The sequence below is a fragment of the Seriola dumerili genome, unplaced genomic scaffold (assembly GCF_002260705.1).
Source record: "Seriola dumerili isolate Sdu_G_001 unplaced genomic scaffold, Sdu_1.0 BDQW01000052.1, whole genome shotgun sequence".
Taxonomy (NCBI): domain Eukaryota; kingdom Metazoa; phylum Chordata; class Actinopteri; order Carangiformes; family Carangidae; genus Seriola; species Seriola dumerili.
The window spans coordinates 2,597,413-2,622,147 of record NW_019174307.1 but is presented as its reverse complement, the minus strand read 5'-3'; the positions used below and the strand labels follow the sequence as shown (position 1 = coordinate 2,622,147).

Genomic DNA, 24,735 nt, shown 5'->3' with positions numbered 1-24,735 from the left:
CTATTCATGTTTTTACCCTGGTTGTTCTTTTACACATTTGTCCCTTATTTCCACCCAAGTGTAGACATTAAAATGCATGAAGTTTCTGCAAGCACAGTTTTTGCACATAAATGGCCCATGGGAACAAAGCCAAGTTGTGAGACAAGTGAGCTGTGTCTTTGAACCGAACCTGCAGATTAGTAAATTGGATTCATCAGATGTTCAAGGCCCACCTCAGTTAATGACCAAATTGTTCATGATGAATTTGTAGAACAACACAAAAAGATCAACAGCCTCATTAGTAACTAAGATTTTACGCTGGTATTTTTGCACATAAGCCTTTTATGTTATTAAATAAAGAGCAATTGACTCCAAGACAAAAATCTGTTGAGTATCTGGACTAAATAAACAGGGGCTATACTCTCTTACTGTTGTAGTTTTCATTTGAATTTTCTTGCCATGTTTTTTGCTATCGCTGTCTCTTTCTCCCCTTCATCCACTGAAACCGCTAATTCATCATCAGCAAAGAAAATAAATGTGTTATCCACATCCACTCATGCCCTCAGCCTACCTGCATCTCAAAGTCAAATGTTATTTTCATCAGAGTGGGAGAACCAATGTGCTCACAAATAGGACTTCATGTCTTTGACCTCTTAAGGGGATTTCACAGAACAGTCCACAGAGAAAAACTAATGTCTATTGCTTTCCCACAATTCCGATGGCAGGTTCAGGGACGTGGCTGCCATGTGGAATGACCCCTCATCCATGACAACATCCTGAAGTCACCCCAAATCTGGTTCTCTTTTCAGAAGCTAACACCAAAACCAGCGCTTCACAATTAACCACTATGTGTTGTCCCATGGAATTTCCCCTAGAGTCCCTTGGTTGTGCATAACACTTTAGCGTTAGCCTGCAGGAGACCTGTAGTAAAAGTCAGATTAACAAGAGTGGGATTTGTTTAAAATTGATGTAGCCAGTGTATTATTAAAAAACTAGTTTTACATTTTGGGAAATATAGTTATTAGGGTTTTATTTATTTATGTATTTATTTATTTATTTTTGGTTAAATTTAAATAAGTAGTTCAATACCACTCTCATCTCTGCCAGTTAACTACAAAGCTAGGTCCCGGAGATGGTCACCTTAGCTTAGCAAAGGCTGGAAACAGGGGGGAACAGTATGCTTGGGTCAGTGCAAAGGTACCAAAAAACCTGTACCAGCTCATTAATCAACATGGTGACTGCCTGGCAACTTCAACAAAACTCCAGGAAGTCACTGCTCTTGTCAGAGACATAAGCTTCAGGGGCTGCATCAGAGTCTTCATAGACTGTGAAGGCTGAACCAAAATGAAATGGTCTGGTCTGAAAGATTTCCACTTTGCGTCCTTACTGTTGCGTCGCATAGCACCGATCATGTCGCCTAGCAACCTTGACAGCACCTAACTTTTTTTATTATAAAAACTTGAGGTTTTAAGGCCCTTTGTTTTTTAACAGTTGTACGGTTAGCTGTTGGACTGATTTAAAAGTGTAATGTTCGGGTACTCTGTCAGCGTTTGCTGTCATTTTATACACACACACTGACTCTTGGGATAAGTTGGGGCCATGAAGGATCCACCCATTGGAGAGGAAAAGAAGACTGCATTTCTTTGCAGCCTTATTGCAGCCTTAGTAATATATATATATATATATATATATACAGTTTGGCACATTATGAAACCATGAGTCTTCATTTTTACTTTAGTTTTTATATGAATCAAAAAAACAAGCTCTAGTATACAAATAAGTGAGTTTTTAAGATGCTAGTAAGGATATTTTCTTAACGTTAGACAGCTCCAGGCTAGCTGTTTCTGCCTGTTTCCAGTCTTTATGCTAAGCTAAAATAAGCTAAAACATCTAAACCATCTCCTGGCTTTATCGCAGAGAAATGACAGTGGTATTGAACTTTGCAACAAAGCTAATAAGTGTACTTCCCAAAATATTGAACTACTCCTTTAAGTATTTATTTAGCATGCTTCATTCCAAAAATAATATGGTATTTATTTCTGTCATTGCTATATTAGATACATTTGCCTATCAAGTCCTATTGTGTCATTGTATAGAAAGAGTAAAATTAATAAAAAATGGAAAATTAAAAAAATAAAAAGCAAAGAAAAAAGACCGAACGCGTGTGCCACCGAGCAATGCTGTTAGAAGGAGTGATGTGATGCCTCTGTCAGGGAATAGCCTACAACAGTTTCTACATTGGATATTTCATGACACCATCATGTTTTTTTTTCAGTCCACTGCATGGCTTCATGAGGGGGTTAGTATTGCATGATTATTTTTACCATATTTTGAGAAGCTGAGCTGTTTTCTGTGAACGGGTACAATGAAAATATGGTGTAAATTCTGCGTAAAAAAAATGTCCCGGCAAATTCAAGCACAAAGCCATTGCAGCATAACTTTCACTTTCAAAGCGAAAGTTCTTCTTTCACAGTTGTTTTATTTTCTCTGTCTATCTTTCCCTCCCCCCTTCCCCTGCTCCTCCTCCACCCCGTCTTCCCCTGAACTGTTCTAGGCTGACGTCTGAAGTCACTGGAATGGGCACACTCTAATTTCTACCCATCTTCCCTCAGTGCATCACATGACCCTTAAGAGCTTATTGCATTGCACCTAGTTCATTTATTTATCTCTATATTGGACAGTCCTGATATTTAAGTGACTTTAACTTTTATAATTTCTAGTATCTACTGTAAACATGTGTATCTGCACTGTCACTAGGATTCTTCACGCCTAACTGAAACCGTGTTGTCTCTGTTTCTGAAAGGTCACTTTACTTTTTTGACACTCTAGTACCTTTCATGGCATCTCATGCGCTGCACTGCTTTGTTTTACCTCATATTTTAACACATCACTGTACCTTTGTTTTTGCTCTGCAGGCACCTGAAAGTATATGCAAAGTAAACCTAAAAATTGGTGTAACAATTTAAAAGAAGGTTGTCCCTTCTCCACACCACATTGACACATTTTTACTCCATATTTAGACTACTACAGACAATGCATTATTCAACACAAATCTTCAACAACTATAAACCTGATGCTTTTTTCAAGTTCATTTTACACTGACTTCAGGATTGATGAAATGAGTGTTTTACTGTGTGCCTGTGTGCCTGTCTTAGTGCCGTATGTACACCATAGATTGATCTGCATGATGCACAAAACCTATTGTATTTCAAATTCATTTTAAAATCAATCATGTAGAAGCAAAGACTGAATGGTGACAGGGAATTAAACAAGCCATGAACGGTCTTTTTATGATCCGTATGTGTCACTCTGACTCCAGTTTGAAAGTACCTCATGGATAAAGGCCAGTAAATATTTATTCCAATGCACAATATATGTGTCTCTCTGAGTTTCATCTGAACAGACAAAAAGGTTGGATGGAAAAATGAAAATAATTCAAGAGAATGACTACAGTGACGATTGAAATTCAAATGCATGCTATAAATGCACCCCCGTTTTATTCACATATATTCCACAAACATGTACTCATGTTATTCATTCATCTCATAGCAACAAAGTATAAGAGGCATGAGTCATTTGGAAAGGTCTGGAAATTGTCCAATGTATATTTGCACTCACATGTAGCTAGTAATGTCTTCAGTGTGTGTCAAAAGGGCTCACAAGCTCCTGGGAAGCAAAGACTCTCATTATTCAATCATGTCTGTTTTTCAGCTCCTTCCTGCTACAGTTTGGTAGGCTACAGAAAAAAATGTAGTGTTTCTGGTTAGCATGTATGAAACATTGGCATGTATAAAACATATCTTTTAACGTATGCATCTACAATGAACCAAGTCATTGGTTTTGCAGGCCTACTGTACATATACATGTATGTATGACTCCCACTGTACTCACCACCTACTGTAAGACAGTATCTCCGTAGTTACACCAGGCTGTATATCTGTTCCACCCAACTTGAGGCCCCGGTTGATCAAACTAAAGCTGAATGTATTTCAAAATATGTTTTAACTGCTAACATTTACATGTCATACAGGAATAAATCACCTTCAGTGGTGTCTTTTTAACCATGTACTTAAATGAGTACGGTATAATATGATGCAGAATGATATATAATGTAGAGAAGATTTTGTAAGGTTGGGCACTCAAACGGGTGTGTTACAGATTACTTATTTAAAATTGTAATCTACACTTTATTACATGAGATACATACAATGTTATGTAATCCGATTATTTTAGGTTATGTTGAATATAAAACATAAACTTAAACAACTAACTTTCCTGTATTTTCTGCAAACATATATGAATGGATGGCCTTACTAGTATCTGTAGCTGTCATTTCAAAATGCAGGCTATAAGATAAAGAAAAAATATATATACATATATATCACTCCACAGTAACACATGACACTCCAGATTTCAGGTAGCTACTATTTTAAATCCACATTACCAAACACAGTTACACATTTTACTCCCAAAGCCTGGATATGCATTACTCCAATACTAATCATAGACATAATGTTTAGGGAACAAAATTTGTGTCATTGCAGTTTAGGCTCAGGTATTTGGCTTTTGGCTAGCATTGATTATACATAGATTATGATGACTCAGTGATATGTTGTTGTTAAAACAAGGCTGCTTTACAGTTACTTGTACATTACAAGTAACTGTAAAGCAGTACATGACACATTGCTTCACATTTACATTGCAAATGTAAAATCTGTACATTAGCACTCCATATGTGTTTGAGATGAAATAATTGAAGACTGGCTGATTGAGGGCGAAAAGGTTTTTAAGGTGTCATTAAAAAATGTCCATTATCTACAGAATCTGATCATTAATATCTTCTTTAAAATGCATATTAATACTTGTGTTTGTAGGTTTAAGGTGTCTGCTGGTTAATGCAGGCAGGTCAGCCAAGATATAGTCATGCTATTTTACAGTGTGACCAGTTTGAAAATATCTCAGTTGCCTTTTTGACTGTCATACTTCTATCGTTCATACTCATGGCATTGCTCATGTTTCATCGACCCGCAATGCTGTGTAGGCCGAACACCTCTTTTGTTGCTTCTGTCATTTTAGTGATACATTAACACTTTTTTGTTCCTGTGCTAGAGCAGCAAAAAAATAAAGGTTAGCGCTGAGGTGATATAAATAATGCTGTTTGAAGAAATGTGTCAGACCATGTTTATGTTTGATCATTTGCTTCATGAAGGTCTGTATTGGATTTATTATTTATTGAGGTTGATTCTGAAATGTTTTGTAAAAAGAAGAGAATAAAGTTTGTGTTTTTCCCTTGATTGGACATCATTGTCATCTTCTTCAAGTTTTGTATTATTACAGAAACTCCAAAATATTGTTATAGGATATTTTTTTGCCTAGTGGCACTACCATCCTTTGTCTGGTGGAGTAACCGGATTAGATACTGAGTGTTTCAAAAGTTTCAGCTTCACTTTTATTCATTATCATTATTATTATTATTATTATTTTGTATAACACTTTTTAATTTCAAAATAAAAATGAAACGTTTATCAAATTTCATGGTGAAATGTGTATTTTTCAAAATAAATATTTAACATTTTACAGAATCAAACTTTAGGTATTGCTCATCTCATTCTGCCAACAGAGGATGTTCAGTGTTTCATGCATAGACTTTAAATGTCCATCATTACGTAAAGTCTATGCATGAAACACTAGCCTTCATGACATCACCCACAGGTTTCTGTAGAGCAGTTTTGAAGCTCAGAGTGGGCTGTTCTGCCATTGCCATCTTGGCAGTGCCTGACTCTGCCTAACTCCGAGCTAATCCAAACATAGGCAAAGAGGTGGGGCTTGTGTGGAGCTGAGACTTTGGTGCATGCTGGTTTAATAACTGTGGCAAGCATATGCTCCCCTATGCATCGTTAGCATAGCTGGGCGTCTTGCTCGAAGGCTGACCAGGGCCAATTTATTTGCTGGCTAATTAGCTGGTAAACAAGCTAAGCTCACAGGCCAGGCATGTTGACCGCAGACACTGATACCTGCTAAATGGCTAACATGTAAATAAAATAATACCAGAATTTGTCATCTCAAAAACAGGCTCTATTAGTCAACTAACTGTACAGCAAATCATATTATTTATTTGATATTTGCATGAAAGAAACTCCAGAAGGCACCAGCACCACAGACAAAGAGAGGTCATGTTCTAATTAGCTCAGGTGACGCAGAGCAGACAGCTAGCAGCTAGACACCTAGTAGCTAGCCAACAGTGACTGCACCCACCTGTCACTCAAAGCTGCCACACCCTCAATTATGCATAACCTTAAACTTTGACAGGTGAGTCATATAAAAATTCACCCCCCATACAGTTATAGAGATCCAAGCTGTTTTTTGTACCAGGCTGTGAACATGTTTACTTCTGCTGTAAAGTTGGGCATTTAACATGGGAGTCTATGGGGATCGACTCATTTTTGGAGCAAGCCTCAAATGGCCATTTGCCAAACTGCAGTTTTGGACAGTTCCGTGTTGTCTTCATTTTTTCAGCCCCAGAGGTTGCAGCTTGGTTTCATGACCACTACTGGCCCTGAAGGTCAACTTTGGCTTCAATTTGTCTGTGGTGCAACATCACCCACAGAGTATCAAGAGGGTAGTTTAAAGGATGTTGTATCTATTGAGTAATATACATGTGTATGAAGCCATTATGATTAAGCCAAAAGGAGGATTAGCTTCGGTTTGTACTGGTAGCTAATGCAAAGACATCGGCATGAGTGAATTATGATGGAACTTGCTTTTAGGATGCACTCAGGCTGCTTAATTTGGAGTCGAAAGAAGACTCTTTGTGTCTGTTGTGCATCAGCCAGAGAAAAGTGCAATAAGTACAATAATTTAGTTTTATTGTCTCTTACACCCACCACAGGGAGATTCACATTCAGTGCCAAAAGCAGTACTTTTGCATCATGCTCATGGACATCTCAGCAGGGTGGCATCACATGGGTGGTTTACACCTAGGTCTGTTCAAAGGGAGGTTTTCTAATGAATCCCACCTCATCACCAATGAGTAGATTTAAGACTGATTCCAAATAAGACCAAAATAACCCTGTATGAGGTCAGTTGGTTAATACTTCTGCTCAACTTAATGACCATTATGTGAAGGAAATAGCTGCAATAAATCTCTGAAATGCACGTCACAGACAGGCTTTATGGCAGTTAAGAAGGTAACTGATTTTCATTTCCATTAAATATGTGATTGACTCATGCACAAAGGCAGTGGTGTCCCACTGTGCCAAAAAATGCTCATAGCCATTCTTTCAATGAAAACTGGCTGGAAAGGTAGTTTTTTTGTAATCCCATAAGGCTTCTCATGGTGTTGTTGTTGTCACGCTTTTAAAGGTTTTTGGTTTGTTATCTGTCAGTGGAGCGAATCGGCCACTGTGTTTGGACCAAAAGTTTGCCTGGATGTGTTTCCATTGCAGAATGTCGGAATCTATAACAATAGAGAGGAATGTGCAGGGGGTCTGCAAAATACCAGGAACACTTTGCCATATGATGCAATCAATTGCAACATCAATGCAAATTACTACATTTATGAAGTTAATAATGCTGCATATCTTTTGTGACTCAGTTAGGGGTTGATACAACTACCTAACCAGTCCTTCCCTTCCCTGACTGTAAATTGACCACAGTTCTAATGCAAAGTGGAGGAAACATAAAAAAAAGCTCCTCTGTAAATGTTAGATCCATCTAAATGAGTCACTTCTGTTAACTGGACACAGCTATGGTCTGATATCAGCTGGAGTGTGTGCACACTAGAGACTGAGCCACAGGGGACGTCTGTGGCCACAGGCATGTTGCAAATTAACATTGTCCCTCTTCGGGGGTGGCAAGAGGTCACCTTGTGTACAGCTCAACCACAAGTCCTCACCGAATCTTTTATGGCTGTTAAATATGCCCATTTTAGACCAGCTCTTGATTGTGCTCCCAAAGTCCCTGATTGCATTTAGTAGCACATTAACTAAGTCTAAATAAGGAGAGTTAATCCCTGTGCTAAACAACTGATAACCTTGGCAGAACAAGAGGAAATGCCAAACTATTGGTTCTAGGAAGGTTTTAAAGATCATTGTGATTCTGCAATTATTCAGTAACTCCTTTGCCATTTTTTTGGAAGAATTGGTCAGACAGATTTATGTGAACTGTTCCTTTTACTTGGCTGCATCAAAGCATTGAAGGTTATTAGGTCCCTAAAATCCATTAAATCTATCATTTTATGAAATTAAATATATAAATAAATAAATTGTTGTTCTTTTCCTTTATCCTTGTATTTATTTGAATTTGTTTGACATGAGGAAAGGGAAATTAAACACACACTGAAAAATGTCAAGGAGGACTTATTTCCATTGTGGTCCTTTATTATAAAGTCTGGCACTTGAACATAATGCAATGAAGGCAGCAGCATAGTGGCTACAAACTTCCAAGTAGAATTAGCTAGCTAGCGTGTGCCAGCTAAAATCTTACCAATAAAAGAGTTTATGCACTGCAGCATATGGATGGTGAACAAATGTTATGTGGACTGGCTTGTAGTTTTATAACGAAAGTTAGCTTCAGCTAGGTAGCTCAAAAGGAAAATGCAAATAGTGAAAGGGTAAATGTGTGGGGAAAACAGCAGGTGTATGATAGTCAATGAAATGATTGGTGATAAAAGAAAAAAAAATTGCTTTTTCATTTCATTCCTTTTTTCTGGTTGGTCCGCAACAGCAGAGCCAGCCCTATTAACACAAACGCCACTGACTGACTGAGTGATAAGTTTACATCACACATCAGACAACGTTGTGGTTATAAAATCAACAGCAGCTTGGAAGTGACTGCTGGTTAATATGTCTCAATGGCTGCATTACAGTCACTGTTTCTAACTTGTTCCATTGTCTGACAACAGAGACAGAACAAATATATAAATGAGAACAGATTTATTGGGAATTCAGTAACATTAAAATACTGTATATGTGAGCACAGAGAGTAGGAGAGAAGCAAACAGCTAAAGAGCTGAAACCTGCTGACACTAGGCAGAATGAAAATGGCGTCAACGTCCTGCCATATACTAGATTTTGACCTGGTGTTGACTGGGATTTAAAGGAAAATTATTAAGCTTTATATTTCCTTTTACACTCCGTTTTAATTATTAAACTAATTATATTATGTATTGATGTGCTGAGATACATTTTTGACTCATTTGATAACCCTTTATTACATTTAGCCAGTTCTGTATCAGCAGTCCAAAAGCTAAGAATCAACTGTGTCTCCAAATATAAATAATGTAGAAAGACTAATCATGGAGAATTATTTGAGACTTTAATATATTCTATAATTAACAGCTTATGCGGCACAGTCCGCTTTGCTCTGGTGTGTTAGATCCCATCCATCTGGTAGTGGATGAGGGGAAAACAGTCTCTCTCTGGCTGAGGTTTAGAAGCTCAAAATGAAATCAGATGATCTAGTGTTTGGTTGGAATGAAAACCATCAGCTGTTTGAAGCATATTGCTTAAGACAAATTCATTTATTCACTGCTGACAGGCAACAGATAAACACTCAAAACCACTGTCTACTTATATCAATGCCAAAGCAGAAATAAACCCTTGTAACTTTCGTCTTTGATGGTGCTTTGAAGGTAGAGAATGCTTTCATGGATGAATACGTAAGTGTAACTGTTGAATATCACATAAACTTGTCATTAAAATGCTCTTTAAAAACTGCAAAGTCCTAAACCTTAATAGATTCTTGGACCATTGACTTTTTGAAGCCATGAGGTGTTTATCTGGTAGTAACAATGTGGCACTGAACCTTAACTGATTCCCACATTATGCTTACCTCCATTATCTCATAGGGAAATTAGCAGCTAAATGCTAAATGCTTCATCATGTTTGCCAGCTAGTTGCTAATTTTGTCTGTCTCTCACTTAGTACTGGGCCGGTTGCGTACAGTGGATTTTGAGAACGTTTTCACTGAAAACACCTGCCTACCACAGCTGGTATCAAGGTTGATTAGACAGAAAACTTGTAGGCCATAAAACCAAAACAATGAGCTGAAAGAACGTGTCTCCACACAGAGGATGGAATTTTTTTCTTTTGTTTTTTTATGAAAAGTTTAAATAAAAAGAAAGACATCTTGTTGTCTAAATCTGTTGTAGTGCGTTATGAGAGTGAGTGCAGTCAGGGGTTCTCATTATGAAGATCTCAGCATCAAACTGTGGAGTGGCTCCTTCTCCTTCCTCAGGAGAAAATTTTCTCATTGCATTACATATTTTTCTCTATCATTTGCCTTCTGTTTCCTGAAAGAGATTCAGCCCTCTAAGTAGTCTCAGAGCAAATTGCAAGGAATTCTGGGTAGAAAATGATGCCTGCCCTTGGGTGTGAATGGAAGGCAATTCGATAATTTATCTTATGAATCATACATGGTCTTATGTGGGGCTTTATGGTTAAAGAGGTCTGTTTACAGACTCTTTTGCTGTGTATATACAAAGTACGCTACATACAAATTTAATTATTAATATAATAATATATATTTTATAATTATTTAACATTATTAAATCAAAAAAATAATCTCAAATAATTATAATTTTTGGTTTCTTTATCAAAGGTAGTTTGTCAGTAAGTGGTGCTCACTCTCAGTGCTCAGTTAAAGCGTAGCACTTCATCGGACACAAATAACTTGCAAAAACGAAGCTGCTATTCTATGTTCAAAGACACTAACTTAACCTTGACATCAAGGTGTGAGTCATTTTGATTAGCGACACTTTCAGCCCACACAAATGATGCTCATTTTTTGAGCACTGACTAGGCATCTTGGTGTTGTGTCAGTCGAAGCTTCTGTTACTCAGCCTTGTTTCACTGCCAGTCTATCTCTGCATGGGGAAAGTGTTAGTTTTAAAGTTAGTTTAAAGTTAAATTTAAGCTCTTTAAGATAAGCCTGGTGGTTTTCTGAAGATCTTCATCCACCATCTGCAAATGAGAAAAACAGTGTCATTCTGCGTTTGCATTTTTAAATCCATGTAATGACTGAATAATGTGTAATTTAAAAGATACAGTAGGGAGACTGAAGATTTTTGCAACACATTTTGTCTCAGCACCTATATCTCAGAATCTTTTGTACTTTCAAATTTTGACACAAAGTACCCTTAGTTGTCTACTAAAAATAACAGTGTTTTCCACTTCTCCAACTATGTCACAGAATGCATTGACCGATGTTAAATATAAATCATTCCTTTAACCTGCTCGGGCAAGTTGTAACAATAAGAGGGAAACACTAAAAATTCAGTCCACACCACAAACTATGCATCTAAAAATGTGCACTTCACCATCTTCCTGTGGTTCACCAAGAACAAAAAGAAGTCATCACTGACTTTCAAAGCACTTTAAGAATGACTAATCTACAACAATGAGCTGTTGTGGCAGATGCAGATTAAAGTATGGGTGGAGGCGCCCCCTTATTTGTCTCACTCTCTGTCTTGGCATGCTGAAAAAAGGAGTAGGAAAGAGAAAATGTGTTTATTTACCATGATGAGTTTGTTGTAATGCTGTTTGGAAAGGTGTTACAACCAACCCCTACCAGCCATTGTTTAGCTAGCTGTAGCAGCATGGAGGTTTGCATAGATTAGCATAGATGAAATGCCTCACATTTTACTTTAGAGACTACTCTCTAACCTAATGCAAGTTACATAGCTCCATAATTCCAACAGTATCAGTACCAATAAAAATAAAGACTTGGTCCCAAAAATATACTTTGTTTCCTGAAAATCGGTGTTTTGGCTGTAAAATCTGCACACCTCTTCACACAGCTATGAAATTTCACATGCAAGGTGAGGAAGGAAGTGATCATGCATAAAATTCATCTCATGAATCCTTATCGGTGAAAGTGATACAGTTAAAACCATCCCTTTGTTACAAATATTCCTAGTCTGCCCCTTTGGGGTGTGGAATTTAAGTTTTGTGGCACAGGGACACAAGCTATATCAGGTTATGTCAATAAATTCATCATTAGTTTTAGTTTCTTTAGGGTAAGTATTGCTAAGAGAAAACAGCACCAGACACATCCTTTAAATGTGACTTTTTCAGTCTTGAAGTTCTTCTCCTGATGGTTTTCGTCACCAGGAAGATGCTCACAAAGGTGCAGAAAATTCCAAGTGCCAAAGCTGCACAGTTCACTGATTGCGTGCCAAAAAGACTGACTGGAAAAAACTTTTCACCAGTAAAGTAATCATAACTGATTAGATTGATAGCCAAAACTTATATTACAGACAAACACTGAAAATCAACATCAACATAATCCCATTCATCTAAATGAAACTACAATTTCTACTGTGCGGAGAGGTACATTTTTCAGTTTTTTAAGTAGTGCACATTTAAAATATTATTTTATATTTTGCTGTAACCTTGTTACCTTTTAATGATTTTTTTCATTCCATGCCATTAAAAGTCTGATGACACATTTGAACACCTTTTTTATATTTATCATAAAGACTTTGCTTCCATTGTCTAAGTTCATGGCACATATTGAAAATATGTCAGTCAAACTGAAAATAAACAAATCAGCTGGGTCACATTTATCTTAAAAAGGCTACACTACAGTTATCTTGACATCAAACTATTCAACTTATCATGAATACTGTCCAGCTCCCTGAAGTGTGCATACACAGCTGTAAACAGCTTGTCCTTCATTAGACCTTCAGCTTAATTTGAGCAACATGAATAACCATTCATGTGGAAAAAATGTTGAAAAACAAAAATAGAAATTGAGGTCATTCTCCCCGGTGAAAACAATGTTTCACTGAGATTGCAGTATTACTGTTATGAAAAAAACAAATAAAAAACATTCACACAGTGGCATTGAAACTTGTTACCCAGGCTGTAACTCACTCACCAACCATACAACCTGAATCATACTGGTATATTATACAGGAAGAAGAAAGATTGGAAACAAATTAAGGCCACGTGTAGAAAGTCTGTTGTCAGTGTGCAAATGCAGACTGACTACAGATATTAATTCATAGTTAAACTAGAAAACTAGAAATACTCTGTTACCTCTGCTGCATTTCAAACTTGTACTTCAGTAAAAATACAAAAGTACTGGCATCAAAATGTACTTTGTCCCGCAGAATGCATAATTTATAGTATTATATTATATTATATTATTTTAAAAACTGTCCACACATCCAGCTCTGAGGAGAGCTGCTACCAGAGTCTGCAGGGCCTGAACTGATCTGTGGAGACGACACCCTGACCTCTACTTTTGAAATATTTTTTGTCCTTGGATGGGATACTGCAGAGAGATGACAGGAAAGGAGGAGAGACAGAGAGAGAGAGAGAGAGAGAGAAAGAGAGAGAGACAGATGGGTGATGAAATACAACAAAGGTTTCTGGCCTGACTTGACATTCACTTGTGTCATAAGACATAAGTTTGATAAACTGTATATAATGAAAAAAGAAAACATAAAATCAGCAGTAAAAATCTGATCTACCTGGTTCAACAATTCCAACTTCCTTTTGTAGTTGTGTCTGAAACTCAATTATTGTTACAAAAACAATTGTTTATTTACCTCCATCTGAGATTAATATTTTGGACACCAATATATTGTGCATACCCAATTACTATGATGGATATTTTGGGCACTGATCCTGGACATTAAGGGGTGGGTTCACAATTCTCCAGGTCAAAACAATAGTTAGATGCCCGGCAATGAAACAGGGTTCCCTCGCCGTAATCACTCTTCCTGTTCTTAAGAAATCCTCTCTTAATGAGACCTCATTTATAAGTGACAATCCTCATTCTGTGCAAAAATATATTCCAGTGATTAAAGCGAGCAAAACCTGTTTAAATGTTCATGCGTATTTGTGCATTGTTTGAAGATGAACTTGAAAAAAAGGTGAACTTAAGTTAAATTGTTGAATAAAATGTTAGCAAAATTAGAGGGGATTATGGGCAAAGTTAACAAAAATTTAAATCCAGGTTGTTATAAAAAAGTCAATCCTACACTGTACATACAGTAGATGCACGTACGGTGTAAAGTATATGCTGTATGTGGTTAGGTGATACTGCACACAGGTTCAGCATCATTCATAACATGGGTCAACAGCTGATGATAAATCGTGCTCTGCTGATTTACTTCATGCTATTCATCAGTTCAGTCTGAGTTCTGTTACAAGTCATCCTGTCACACAAACAGCTCTGAATGTATCTCAGCAGCTATTCAGACAGTTACACCTCACCTCTTTGCCTGTGGGTGCTGTTAGCCGCTACCGCTCTGTCTGGGGCACTGCTACAGTAAGTACACGTAATTGTGATGAATCGTTTCAAGTGAAAGGCCCCACTCATCAGCACCTCCGCCCTCTTCAAAAAGGCTGCTGTTAAATGACACGTGGGACTAAGCAGCGTTACATGACACTCGAAAATTTTAGAATGTCCTGTGCTATTTATAAGTCCTCCCATGGTATCGTGTAGAAGTGATGCACTTGAATAAGGAAGTAGGCGACAAGAGGCCAAGCTGACTGGAAGCAGCTGACATCGGTAATTTGTCTATTCCAAACGATTGGAGATTCATTAAGGAGCAAGTGAAGAGGAAGATAAGAGGAAAGGCCTCCTGGACCTACTGGACCTTTCGTTTTTGCCTGCTGAGTAAATTCGACCATGCCACTGTGCACACACTTTCACACACACACACACACTCACAAACACACTACACCTCAGTCCTTTATCTTCAGTGGCTACAACCAACTGGTCATACATCAGCGGGCCATCTCCCCATGGCTCTTAGTAGAGTTGGATGAATGTGTTTTGTGTTTGGAGCTGTTATTAGTCCTCCCAGGGGCAATTACAGGCAGGGACCAGTCAAATTTTTCCTAAAGTGTGCATAATATAAATAGATGGTGATCATTAGAAACACTTCACCATGGTGTTAATCATGGGATAAATGTGGAAAAATGTCATCTTATTCACAGTATAGCTGCCAACCATCTCCGTGCAGTCAAAAGGGATTTAGGAAAAAACACATTTTTAGCAAGAAAAAATCCTGACATAGGAGAAATTCTACTGTGGCTACAATAACTATGATAAATTGATATGGAGGTAAACCTAGTGCTATTGTTCATCTGGATGAATAGCCACTTACTCGCATCCCCTCCACCTCCAGAGCTTCCCTGCCTGGTCCCTTGAATTGATTGAGGAAGGTTAGCGCAAGTCGCTGATGTGGGAAACCTGCCGCATCTCTCTGTCAGCAAATGGATGGCATTTCTACGGCTCCTGTAACAGCTGTGCTCCAAATTCCTGACCTTGGCTGTCTTTTATCTGACTGTCACAGTCCTCCCGTTTTCTGACTTACTGAGTGTGTTTTTTGGCAGAATGAAACCGCCAGCGATCCCCATTATGACCCTTTATCTGGTCCGACAAAGGATGAAATTTGTGTGTGAGAGAATCATCAAGCTCAGCAGATATAGCTTTAGATTAAATTCCTCCTCCAGCTGCTTGTGTTGTTTCGGGATCATGCTTTTGTATACAACTTAAATGTCTTTTTGCTTATTTATTCTAATTTATGGCTCCCCAGTCTCCCCAGATAGCAAAATAAATCTGGGCCAGATGCTTGTTCTCTTCTGGCCCAGTATACGCCCGGTTCCACAGTCCGAATCTGGCCCATATACAGCATAATTGTCAGATGCTACCTCCACATCTGGACCAATTCTGCTGCACACACACCAAATCTTTTGGATGTCAGCCAGTACTGGAGGAATCTGCCCAGGTGTGGAGGTATATGGTCCACACACAGGCCAAGGACCCAGGCACATGTTGGGCCAGAAGTTTCATTTTGCTCTCTGGGTCACTATGTTGGGACTAAGTGAATGACTGATCAGTGATGATTAGGGGTCATGTGCAGTTATGGAGGAGGAAACCCATAAAAAAAGATGCTGTGGGCCAAGAGACAGTAAAATCTAAATGTAAGTGGTTTAGCTACAGTAGAACGGCACCCTACGCTGCCTCCCAGTATGATAAATCCCAGTTTGGCTTGTACACAGTCTGTGGGTGGCTGTTGTTACTGGTCTGGGCAGCTCCTTAAATGGTTTTACAGCATTGCCTAACTCTGCAGAACATTCACTCACCATATGGGTTTAAGCTTCTTTTGCTTACTTTGTCATTATGATGCATCACTGGTTGAAACTTAACAGGTGTTCACAGTCTCAGAGCTGCTCTGGTGCCAGACTACCTGAGTACAGAGGCTATATGCTTTGTCTGTCTATTAACTCTCTGTGAGGCAGCCAATCTAACATAGCTTGAACATCACATGAATCTAGGTGAAACTTTATCATAAAAACAAGAAAATCCATTTTGCCCAATTCATGGCAATCACGACTTCTGCCGTACAGATGAGAGAGGCAAATTAAAAATAAAAATCCACACCCTCTTATCTCAACACAAAACTTGAAAATAGAAAGAACAGGAAGAATAAAGAGCTCACACATCTCACACAATCGATGCAGCCACAGGTTTACTCCCCTTTGTCTGTGGCGAGTTAAATCATTTAGTTTCCTGCATGAAGCCGAATATCTTGAGAAACACACTCATCAAGAGCGAGGATATACCCATCAGTTATGCCGTATGTAAATAGAGATTTATGCACAACAATGCTTATAATACACACATTAGTTCCTTCAGTCTTTTCAGTGTCTGGATTTAGCTGATGAGTTTAGATTTGGAGGCTACTTGTGCACAACCTCTTGTGGAGTTCTAAAACAAACTCTTTGACCGCCTTGATATTAGATCAGTGTTTGAAGGACTTCTGTCAGTCTTTTATGGCGCCATCTGAAAGTTGCATTTATTTTTCATCCTGTTGAGCTTATAGAATTTTCCAGATGAAGACAGTAAATCATAGAGCGGTTGAAACCTGACCCAAAATCCTGTCGGCTTGGAACAGTGCTTGATCAACAATCATCAACAGTACAAGTGAGTGCGAGCTGTAATGCAGCATCCTTGGTAATATGATGTTCATCCAAAGAAGATGGCTATATACACCAGTTCTCTGAAGGCCCATTAACAGGCACAGTGGTATAATTTTTTAAAAAAGATTTCCCTTATTTATTCTTTCTGAGAACAAATTTTCTTTCACTAAAAAGAACCCATCTGTGATGAATGTTGAAAACGTTTGGAGGCCAGAGTGTCAGAAAAATGATTATCTTTCTCAGAGTTCTCTTTCAGCTGCATGATCATTTCATTAGACCTGCATTAGGTTCATTCTTGGCCACTTGGGGGCAACAACTAGCCGAAAACTAAACATCAGGAATTATCAACTTATAAAGTTGACATGGTAAATGTGTTAGCAAACAGCTGCTTATTTACACATTCAGTAGACAATAACAATCATCTGGATGCATGTTTCTGCACCTTATCAATGTAAGTCCAATATTCACTCTTTTAGCTTTGTTTGGTCTTCACCAACTCCTGAGGTGCTAAATTCTCCACTGTGTCGACCAGATAGTCGCTGACTCTGTCTGCCTGTTGTTCGGGTGTTGGGCTGCTAGCCTATCAGAGCTTCTCTTTTGCTGAAAACAGCTGTGTGCTATGGGTGAAAAAAGGTCTATGTGAGCAGTGAGAGGCAACCGAAACAATGAAGTTGTGGACAAAAAGAACAAAAACGATGCGCTGAAAGGCACCAAAATCAAACATGGAACTAAAGGGAAATGACAGAGGCGCCTGATAATTCTCTGTCATTTTGTCCCTCCATGTGTCCTCTTTTACTTAGTCATCTGAATCATTGCTGCTAATGCCGGCCTTACACCAAACAACTTTTCAAGCAATTTCACTGTCACTGTTTTGCTAGAGTTGGGGTGCGCTCCCGTCATTTGGATCATTTGGTGTAATGATGTTCACATGGAGGCGCCTGGATGTGAGTCTTTTTGCTGTAAGGCCAGCATTAAATACACAAGGGAAGAAAGGGTAATAGGACACGAGGAAAATAATTTCAACATAAAACAGGAATTCATTAATACATTTTTCTTCCTGTTAATTTCCACCATGGAGTATGATGGGAAATAATCTCAAAGGAATCTATTAGCAAATAGAGCCCCTGCAACATCCCCAGTTTTAACAAAATCTTGTAAAAAAGAAAAAAGTGTACGACCAAAAACTCTGTGACCTATGACACACTGTCTTAAGATGTGAGAGAGTGTCAGACTTTATTCTTTTAAACATCTTTTCAGTCTTATTGCATGCTAGGCATAAGATTTCATTACTTTGACCAGGCAATTTTAATTCTCAGTAAATGGAATGTACATATAGACTCTGCTACAACTACTCTTATCCACAGTATTACAATTCATTATGCCAGCCAGCACTCTGGGGGTTTAAGAAGGGACTGGCCGCATAAAAAAAGCTTGCATTTCTCCGTAGCTCAAATGACACCTGGAACATTGAGACTAGCTGACCTACATTTGAATCACATGGGGGGAGTGCAATTGGAATTGTAGTGGTGGGTTAAACTCACTTTTCTAAGAAATCTTTCTTCTTGTCAAGGTTATCTGGAAGATTACTACACCACTGTGTTTTTATAACCTGCACTAAATTGTAGCAAACAGGACATTTTATGAGCAACTGTGAGATTTAGACTATGTCAGACAAAGATGTTTTAAAACTGCAGTGTACAATAAGTTTTCTCTGCACTGTTTGAAGTAACTAATGTTATGTTGTGTTTGAAATGAAAATAATGAATGAAATGAAACAAAAAACACCAATGCTGAATGCTCCATTGCATGTGCGGTCATGTACTGACAGTCATTCTGTTAAGGTCACATGGGATCTGACCTTATTTATTATACTGATGCAAATTATACTCATTGCAGTCTTCACTGCTCCAGCAAGCGCTGTAAGGGAAAAACACCTGCATAACAATCATCAGGACATTCTCTTTAATGAAATACCACTGATACGTCTTTGATGAGAGTGCTCACGTTTGCTGTTAGAAGATGGAGACATGCATAGTGCATGGTCATAGAAATTCAAAAGACAAAGCAACCCCATACAGTACAGTCCACTTTGCATGCAGTTTGTTCTTGGCTTTGGCAATTACCACCAGAACACAATGGGATAAGACCTTGAAGCTGACATCTTGATCCACTGCTGGGCAGCCGTAATCCCCAAGATCCCTAACATCCTGACTCTTTGATTGTCAGTTTGATACAGCTCTTAGGGTGATTAAAATAATCAATATAACAGTTCAGTGTGACATAGGCAAGGCCTGCAGATGCATTGTTTTATATGGGAATCAATTCCAAATATCTCTTTTTCCTTTTTTTCTAATTAGCCTATGACTTTGTTTTATTGTGGGACTTTTATTGGACTCGATTTAAACAGTTAAATACTGTTTGAAGAAGAGCCTTCAAGTAGCAACATAATCACCCAGGTGTTGTGCTGTTTTCAATTAGGACATAATAGTCATTCTAAAAGTTATTACTTAATGACGTATGTTTCTTTCTCGTTTTGCGTCCAGGAACAATTTTCAGAGTCAGTGTTCTTCTTCATTGGGATAATTGTCTTAGAGGAGAGAGAAGGGGGCAGAGCAGAGGGGAGGCGCAGGCAGGGAGGAGGACAGACAGACAGGCGGGGGAGCTGGAGGACGAGAAGAGCTGCCAACAGAGCAGCAGTCCAATCCAAGCGCAGCCGGGACTCCTTCTGGCGCCATGCGCGCGCGGTTCGGAGAGGGGGGGCGCGTGACGATACGGACGGATGCGGCTCCTCGAGCTCCTGGCTGGGAACACCACCACCTCAACATTATCATCCTCAACAAGTGAGACCGGCGTGTTGTGTTTCATAAGCAAACATAAACACAGCCACGTCTGGAGATATGAACCATTTCACCTGGAGATTCAGTGACTTAGGAACTTTACCGTCTGACTATTTAACCTTTAACCGAAATGTGGACGCGTGGAAGAAGCTGTTCCTCTCAGAAAATGTTCATTTTGTAGTTGTTTTTATAAAAAGGCTCCTTCTTTCAACGGCGATACACATGTGAAAACTACAGCCGCACTATCGACCATATCTCAGCTTTTTGGTAGCTGAGGCTGGGTGGAAAAAAAAAAAAAAACTGCTGTTAATTCATATGAAGATAAAACTCTTTCCCGGTAAGTACCTTTACAAATATTATACTTGTTAATTAAGTTATTAACCTATATGTATTTGTAATGATTTAACCACACAGTGCCAATATAATTAAAACCCGTTATATTACAAAACGCTATGATACTGCTTATTCTGCACTTAAGCATCATTAGCCTTATTTAATTTAAATATTTGCCCAGGATCTTGTAGCTACAAGTATACACGATATTTTTATTATTAATGCTCTTCAAACCTTTACTTTCCTAAATTTTGTGTGAAGCTGAGATAGGCCTACCCTAAGCTTTTGAAATTAAATGTTATATTTTCTTGCAAAACTGATGAAAACATCTGCAAATTGGTAATTTAAGAGCCAATTTGATATCTAATTTAATTTAAAAGATTAAGCTACTACATAAAAGACAGCTGAGGCAAGCTTCAGTACAATATGAACCTAATATAGACAATTTAACTTAATGATGTTGTCTGTCATGACATCACTGCAGGGTGTTTAGGGTGTGAGTGTGGGTGTAGGTGCCACATCTTGTCCACACCTCCTGCTGAGCTAAGACTGACCAGAACGTGAGGGGCTTATTTAAGACTCCTGTGTATGTGTACCTGTGTGTGTGTGTGAGAAAGAGGGGGAGAGAGAGAGAGAGAGAGAGAGAGAGAAAGAGAGAGAGAAAAGTGTGTGTGTCTGTGTGTGTCTGTGTGTGTGGCCTTGAGCTATGAAGCCCTTGCCAAAGACAAAGGGGGGAAAAGAGACAAGAAAACTGAGAAAAAGACACTGACTCCATGGGGCGGATGACCGCGAGCACAGCTGGGGTTCATTGTGTGATCATCATCTTAGCCCACCAGAGGGTGCGCAGTAGTAGCGTGATGATCCTCCTGCAGGACAGAGAGTAATTTTAGAGCCCACAGCTGTTATTGTCATGTGCCTATGAATGAGAGACAGAAGTCCTTGAAATGAGGAGAAAAGAAAACCTTGACTTGGAGATGAGCTATTTTTACTTGATTTTTTGTGGGGCCATGAAATAATGTAATTAATATTGATATGCACCACAGTGCCCTTAACATCAGATAATAATTTCATGTAATGTTTATTATAGACAAACATTAGCTTTTACAAATTGAATGAGAACATGCCCATAAGTGTGTTTATGAGATTTACTAAAGTGAAATGGATTTTTCTCAATAGGTCTAATCACATTATACTAAACATTTTCTAAGCATTATGGGGAAATTATGTCATTCAGCCTACTCAGCTCATTTTGGAAACTGTGCAAGACGACTTATCTTACCAAGTGTCACTGTACGGTTCAGTTTCCTTCCTCACATGTACATTGCCATCAACTACTGCCATCTGTTGCTATCTCACTGCATTTAGGAACTAACTAATTTGTTTGAATAACACTGCTTTCTTTGATTCTTTCAGTGCCCAATGTAACATATCGATTCCCTTGTCACTCGGCTCGCTCCAGGCTTTCTGAAGCTTTCAACGACTTCACAATAAACCTGAGATTACTGCTCCCTGCTGTAACTGGAATATGCTCAATGAGCAGCTCAATATTTGGATGAGCTCTTTTGAAATCTTCTTCTAAAGATTATATGCCATTCTATCAAATCAATTCTGAAGGATTATCTCATGATAAACCCATGTGTTTGTGTGAATAATCTGATAATTCTGGCATTTTGAGAGCTAATGACACTGCGGTTATCACCATTTAATGCCACGAAAGAGGTGAAACTATGATCACTCTTGCCTGACAGGACTTGTTGGAGGTCACTGCTGAATATGCAGGATTTAGCAGGGCATGATATGCCCAAGAAATCCCCAATCTTTGACGGCTTTGCCCTCTTATGGGCCTTGCTCTTTGGATTATTCATTGCAAGTACACCAGTGATGGCTTGTCCCGCAAGTTGTCACTGTATAGAGAAGAGTGGCATGACGGTGGTGCAGTGTATGTCTCGCAACTTGGAGAAGATCCCGTCAGATCTTCCAAGAGATACTGTTGTCCTACTCCTGGCATCCAACCACATCACGCACATCCCCAACCATGCCTTCAAAGAACTGCACTATCTTCAGGAGGTGGACCTGTCTAACAATGAAATTGAGACTATGGACGTTGGGGCATTTCAAGGTGTTTCTGACAGTCTCCTCGTGCTGGATCTATCAAACAATCGTATCCAAAGTGTCCCCAAAGAGGCTTTTGCCCGCCTTCGGGCAAAGATCAGCCTTTCAAACAACCCATGGCACTGTGAGTGTACGCTGCAGGAGGTCCTGAGGGAGCTGCGACTCGACCCCGAGACGGTGAACGAGGTGATCTGCCACACAGCCGTGCAGGAGGAATACGCAGGCAAGCCCGTAATCCAGGTGCTGGACTCAGGGATCAACTTCTGCAACTTTCACCACAAGACCACCGATGTAGCCATGTTTGTCACCATGTTCGGGTGGTTCACCATGGTGATCGCGTACGTCATCTACTACGTGAGACACAATCAAGAGGATGCTAGAAGGCACCTGGAGTACCTCAAGTCGCTGCCCAGCAGCTCTCAGATCAGCAAGGACTTTGACACCATAAGCACTGTTCTCTAGCAGGAGGTGTGGTGGTGCGTGTGTGTGTGTGTGTGGGGGTGTCCCCGTAAATATGTGAGTAAATGTGTGGTTAAGTACACACGACTACAAAGCTGTTGCAACAATAATCACAGATGTTTTTCAGAACATAATTTGAGGTCTTTCAGTGACTAAAATGAGTCATTTTGATTTTTTAAAACCCTGGCCTCATAAATTATATCTTTTGTATTATTTCAAAGCATTTATTTTGATTTTATTAAATATGAGAAAATCTGGTGGTACAACCAGAAAACGCAGCAGTGTCAACGGTGATAGCACAAAATGAACAAACTACTCATAAAACCCACATTTCCATGAGGGATGACAGATCTAGAGTGGAGAGATAAATATCCCACTCCGGTGTCGATCCACGGTGTGATTGAATTTGGACTGAGATGAATGAGGAGGACGCCTGTGTCTTCCAGTTACTTTATATTGATTGATTTATGTTCTTAATGTCACTCTGTCATGGTGAAGGCTATTTTACTACTTATGCTGATATCAAATAGGTCGAGGTGTTAACATTCAGTTTGCATAAGAAACGCATAAAAACCCAGCCGCCAATAAATCTTGCAAATAAAACTACTGGTCCAGGAAATAGGGTTACACTGCTGTTACTTCTTTTTACTGTGCAACCACTGCATTATGTCAAAGAAAAAATTTAGTCAGACAAGGAAAAGTTGCCATATACTTGCAGCTGTAATGTGTTTTTTTGCACATCTGAAAATTAACATTTCAGCATCCCATGCCAAGCTTATGTGAGGAAAGAATGTCTCTTTTATTACCAGGCAATATCTATACCCTAACCCAGTATTCAAGACTCTGGGTGAAAAGTCTTTCACAGAGGGTGACAGACTGGGACCTAACCTCCGTAATATGTGTGATATGTAGTTTCAGCTTCAATTTGCAAGCTATGTGACAACTTGATAACGGTACACTGGAAAAATTGTTTGGAATTCGCAAGTGCAGTCTCTGGTGAATTTCATGGTGATTCAAGCACTTCCTGTTTTTTGCACCAGTACACCGCAGAGACGTTCGGTTCAGCCTAATGTTTCAGCACAGTCGGATGAGCTGATTATTGCACAGGTTAAAAAAAAAAAAGAAAAAAGGAAAAAAGCATATCATCTTTTGAGTTCAGCTCAGATGTGCTGTATGTATGAATGTATTTATGTTGAATGTCAAACATCTCATCTTTTCTGATATTGGTGAACCACAGCAGCAAAATCACATATAGCATAATTAACAGTCATTACTTCCATCGATTTTATTGTAGCATATAACACTGTTTGTTTCACGTTTGTTTGGACACAAATTCAGTATTTTTTTTTTTATTGCCTATGGTTTACTTTGTTGGTCAGGAGGTAATTGTGTCCAAGTGCCTACTCTCTGGGACTCTCTCTACACCATAGCACTGTGCACTAAAGTTGGACAACTTGAGTGTCAAGTCCTCTCCCTGTCCACCCTCGCCGTTGCAGAACTCAGATTTAGCTACAGCCTCTGCCCAGCCAGTCTCTGTGTAAAGCCCAGGGACCTGAGTAATAAAGGTATTACAGCCCAATTGTCCAGATGTGTGGATTTTTCCAAAACAAAGGACAAGAACGTTTGCTAGAAGACAATGACAGAAAACTCTTTGACAGTTAACGTTGTGTGCTTTTCTGTGATTGACAGCTGACTGTACCTGTCCTCACATGGTGACTCCAACTCATCTAGTAGATCCAGCAGGTTAAAATAAACACAAATAATTATTTGCAACAAATACTTGACTCTAGGTAGAGACTTGTTTTTTTAATTTTGCATTTTTGTCTTGTCATCTGACAAAATGATCTTTTTTATACTACTGTAGGTTCCTTGGTTACAGAAGTGTCTGTCTGTGCGGTCTTGACCTGTCATATAACAATGTTTGTGCTGGCCAATGTGTACACAACTCTTAAGTTGAAGGAATGCACATGTCGTCTGTGTTGTTATGTAAAATGTGTCTTTAGCTGAACCATCATCAAAGTGTTTGGATGTCTTGAAGAACTTGTAATTGGTTAATGTCTTTTCTTCATCTA

At 38.9% G+C, this 24,735-nt stretch overlaps 2 protein-coding genes across 7 annotated transcripts in view; both read left to right on the top strand.

Moving 5' to 3' along the window:
• The window catches only part of LOC111218793 (poly(rC)-binding protein 3), a 74,326-nt gene extending 69,053 nt beyond the window's left edge, over positions 1 to 5,273 (top strand). For 3 of the 6 annotated variants that reach the window (XM_022741268.1, XM_022741265.1, XM_022741266.1), the window contains one exon: positions 705 to 5,273. In XM_022741268.1, coding sequence (XP_022596989.1) covers positions 705 to 759 — 55 coding nt within the window. In that variant the 3' untranslated portion in view covers positions 760 to 5,273. The remainder of the gene's footprint in view (positions 1 to 704) is intronic. The other 3 variants (XM_022741270.1, XM_022741269.1, XR_002664990.1) reach the window with 2 other exon arrangements.
• Positions 5,274 to 21,889: 16,616 nt separating this feature from the next.
• LOC111218772 (leucine-rich repeat-containing protein 3-like) lies at positions 21,890 to 22,666 on the top strand. The gene has a single exon (XM_022741235.1). It carries the CDS (start codon positions 21,890 to 21,892, stop codon positions 22,664 to 22,666), a length of 777 nt encoding a protein of 258 aa, XP_022596956.1.
• Positions 22,667 to 24,735: the final 2,069 nt, after the last annotated feature.

Coding starts and splice junctions, on each gene's coding strand:
- LOC111218772 (XM_022741235.1), top strand. CDS start 21,890: ATGCCCAAGAAATCCCCAATCTTTGACGGCTTTGCCCTCTTATGGGCC.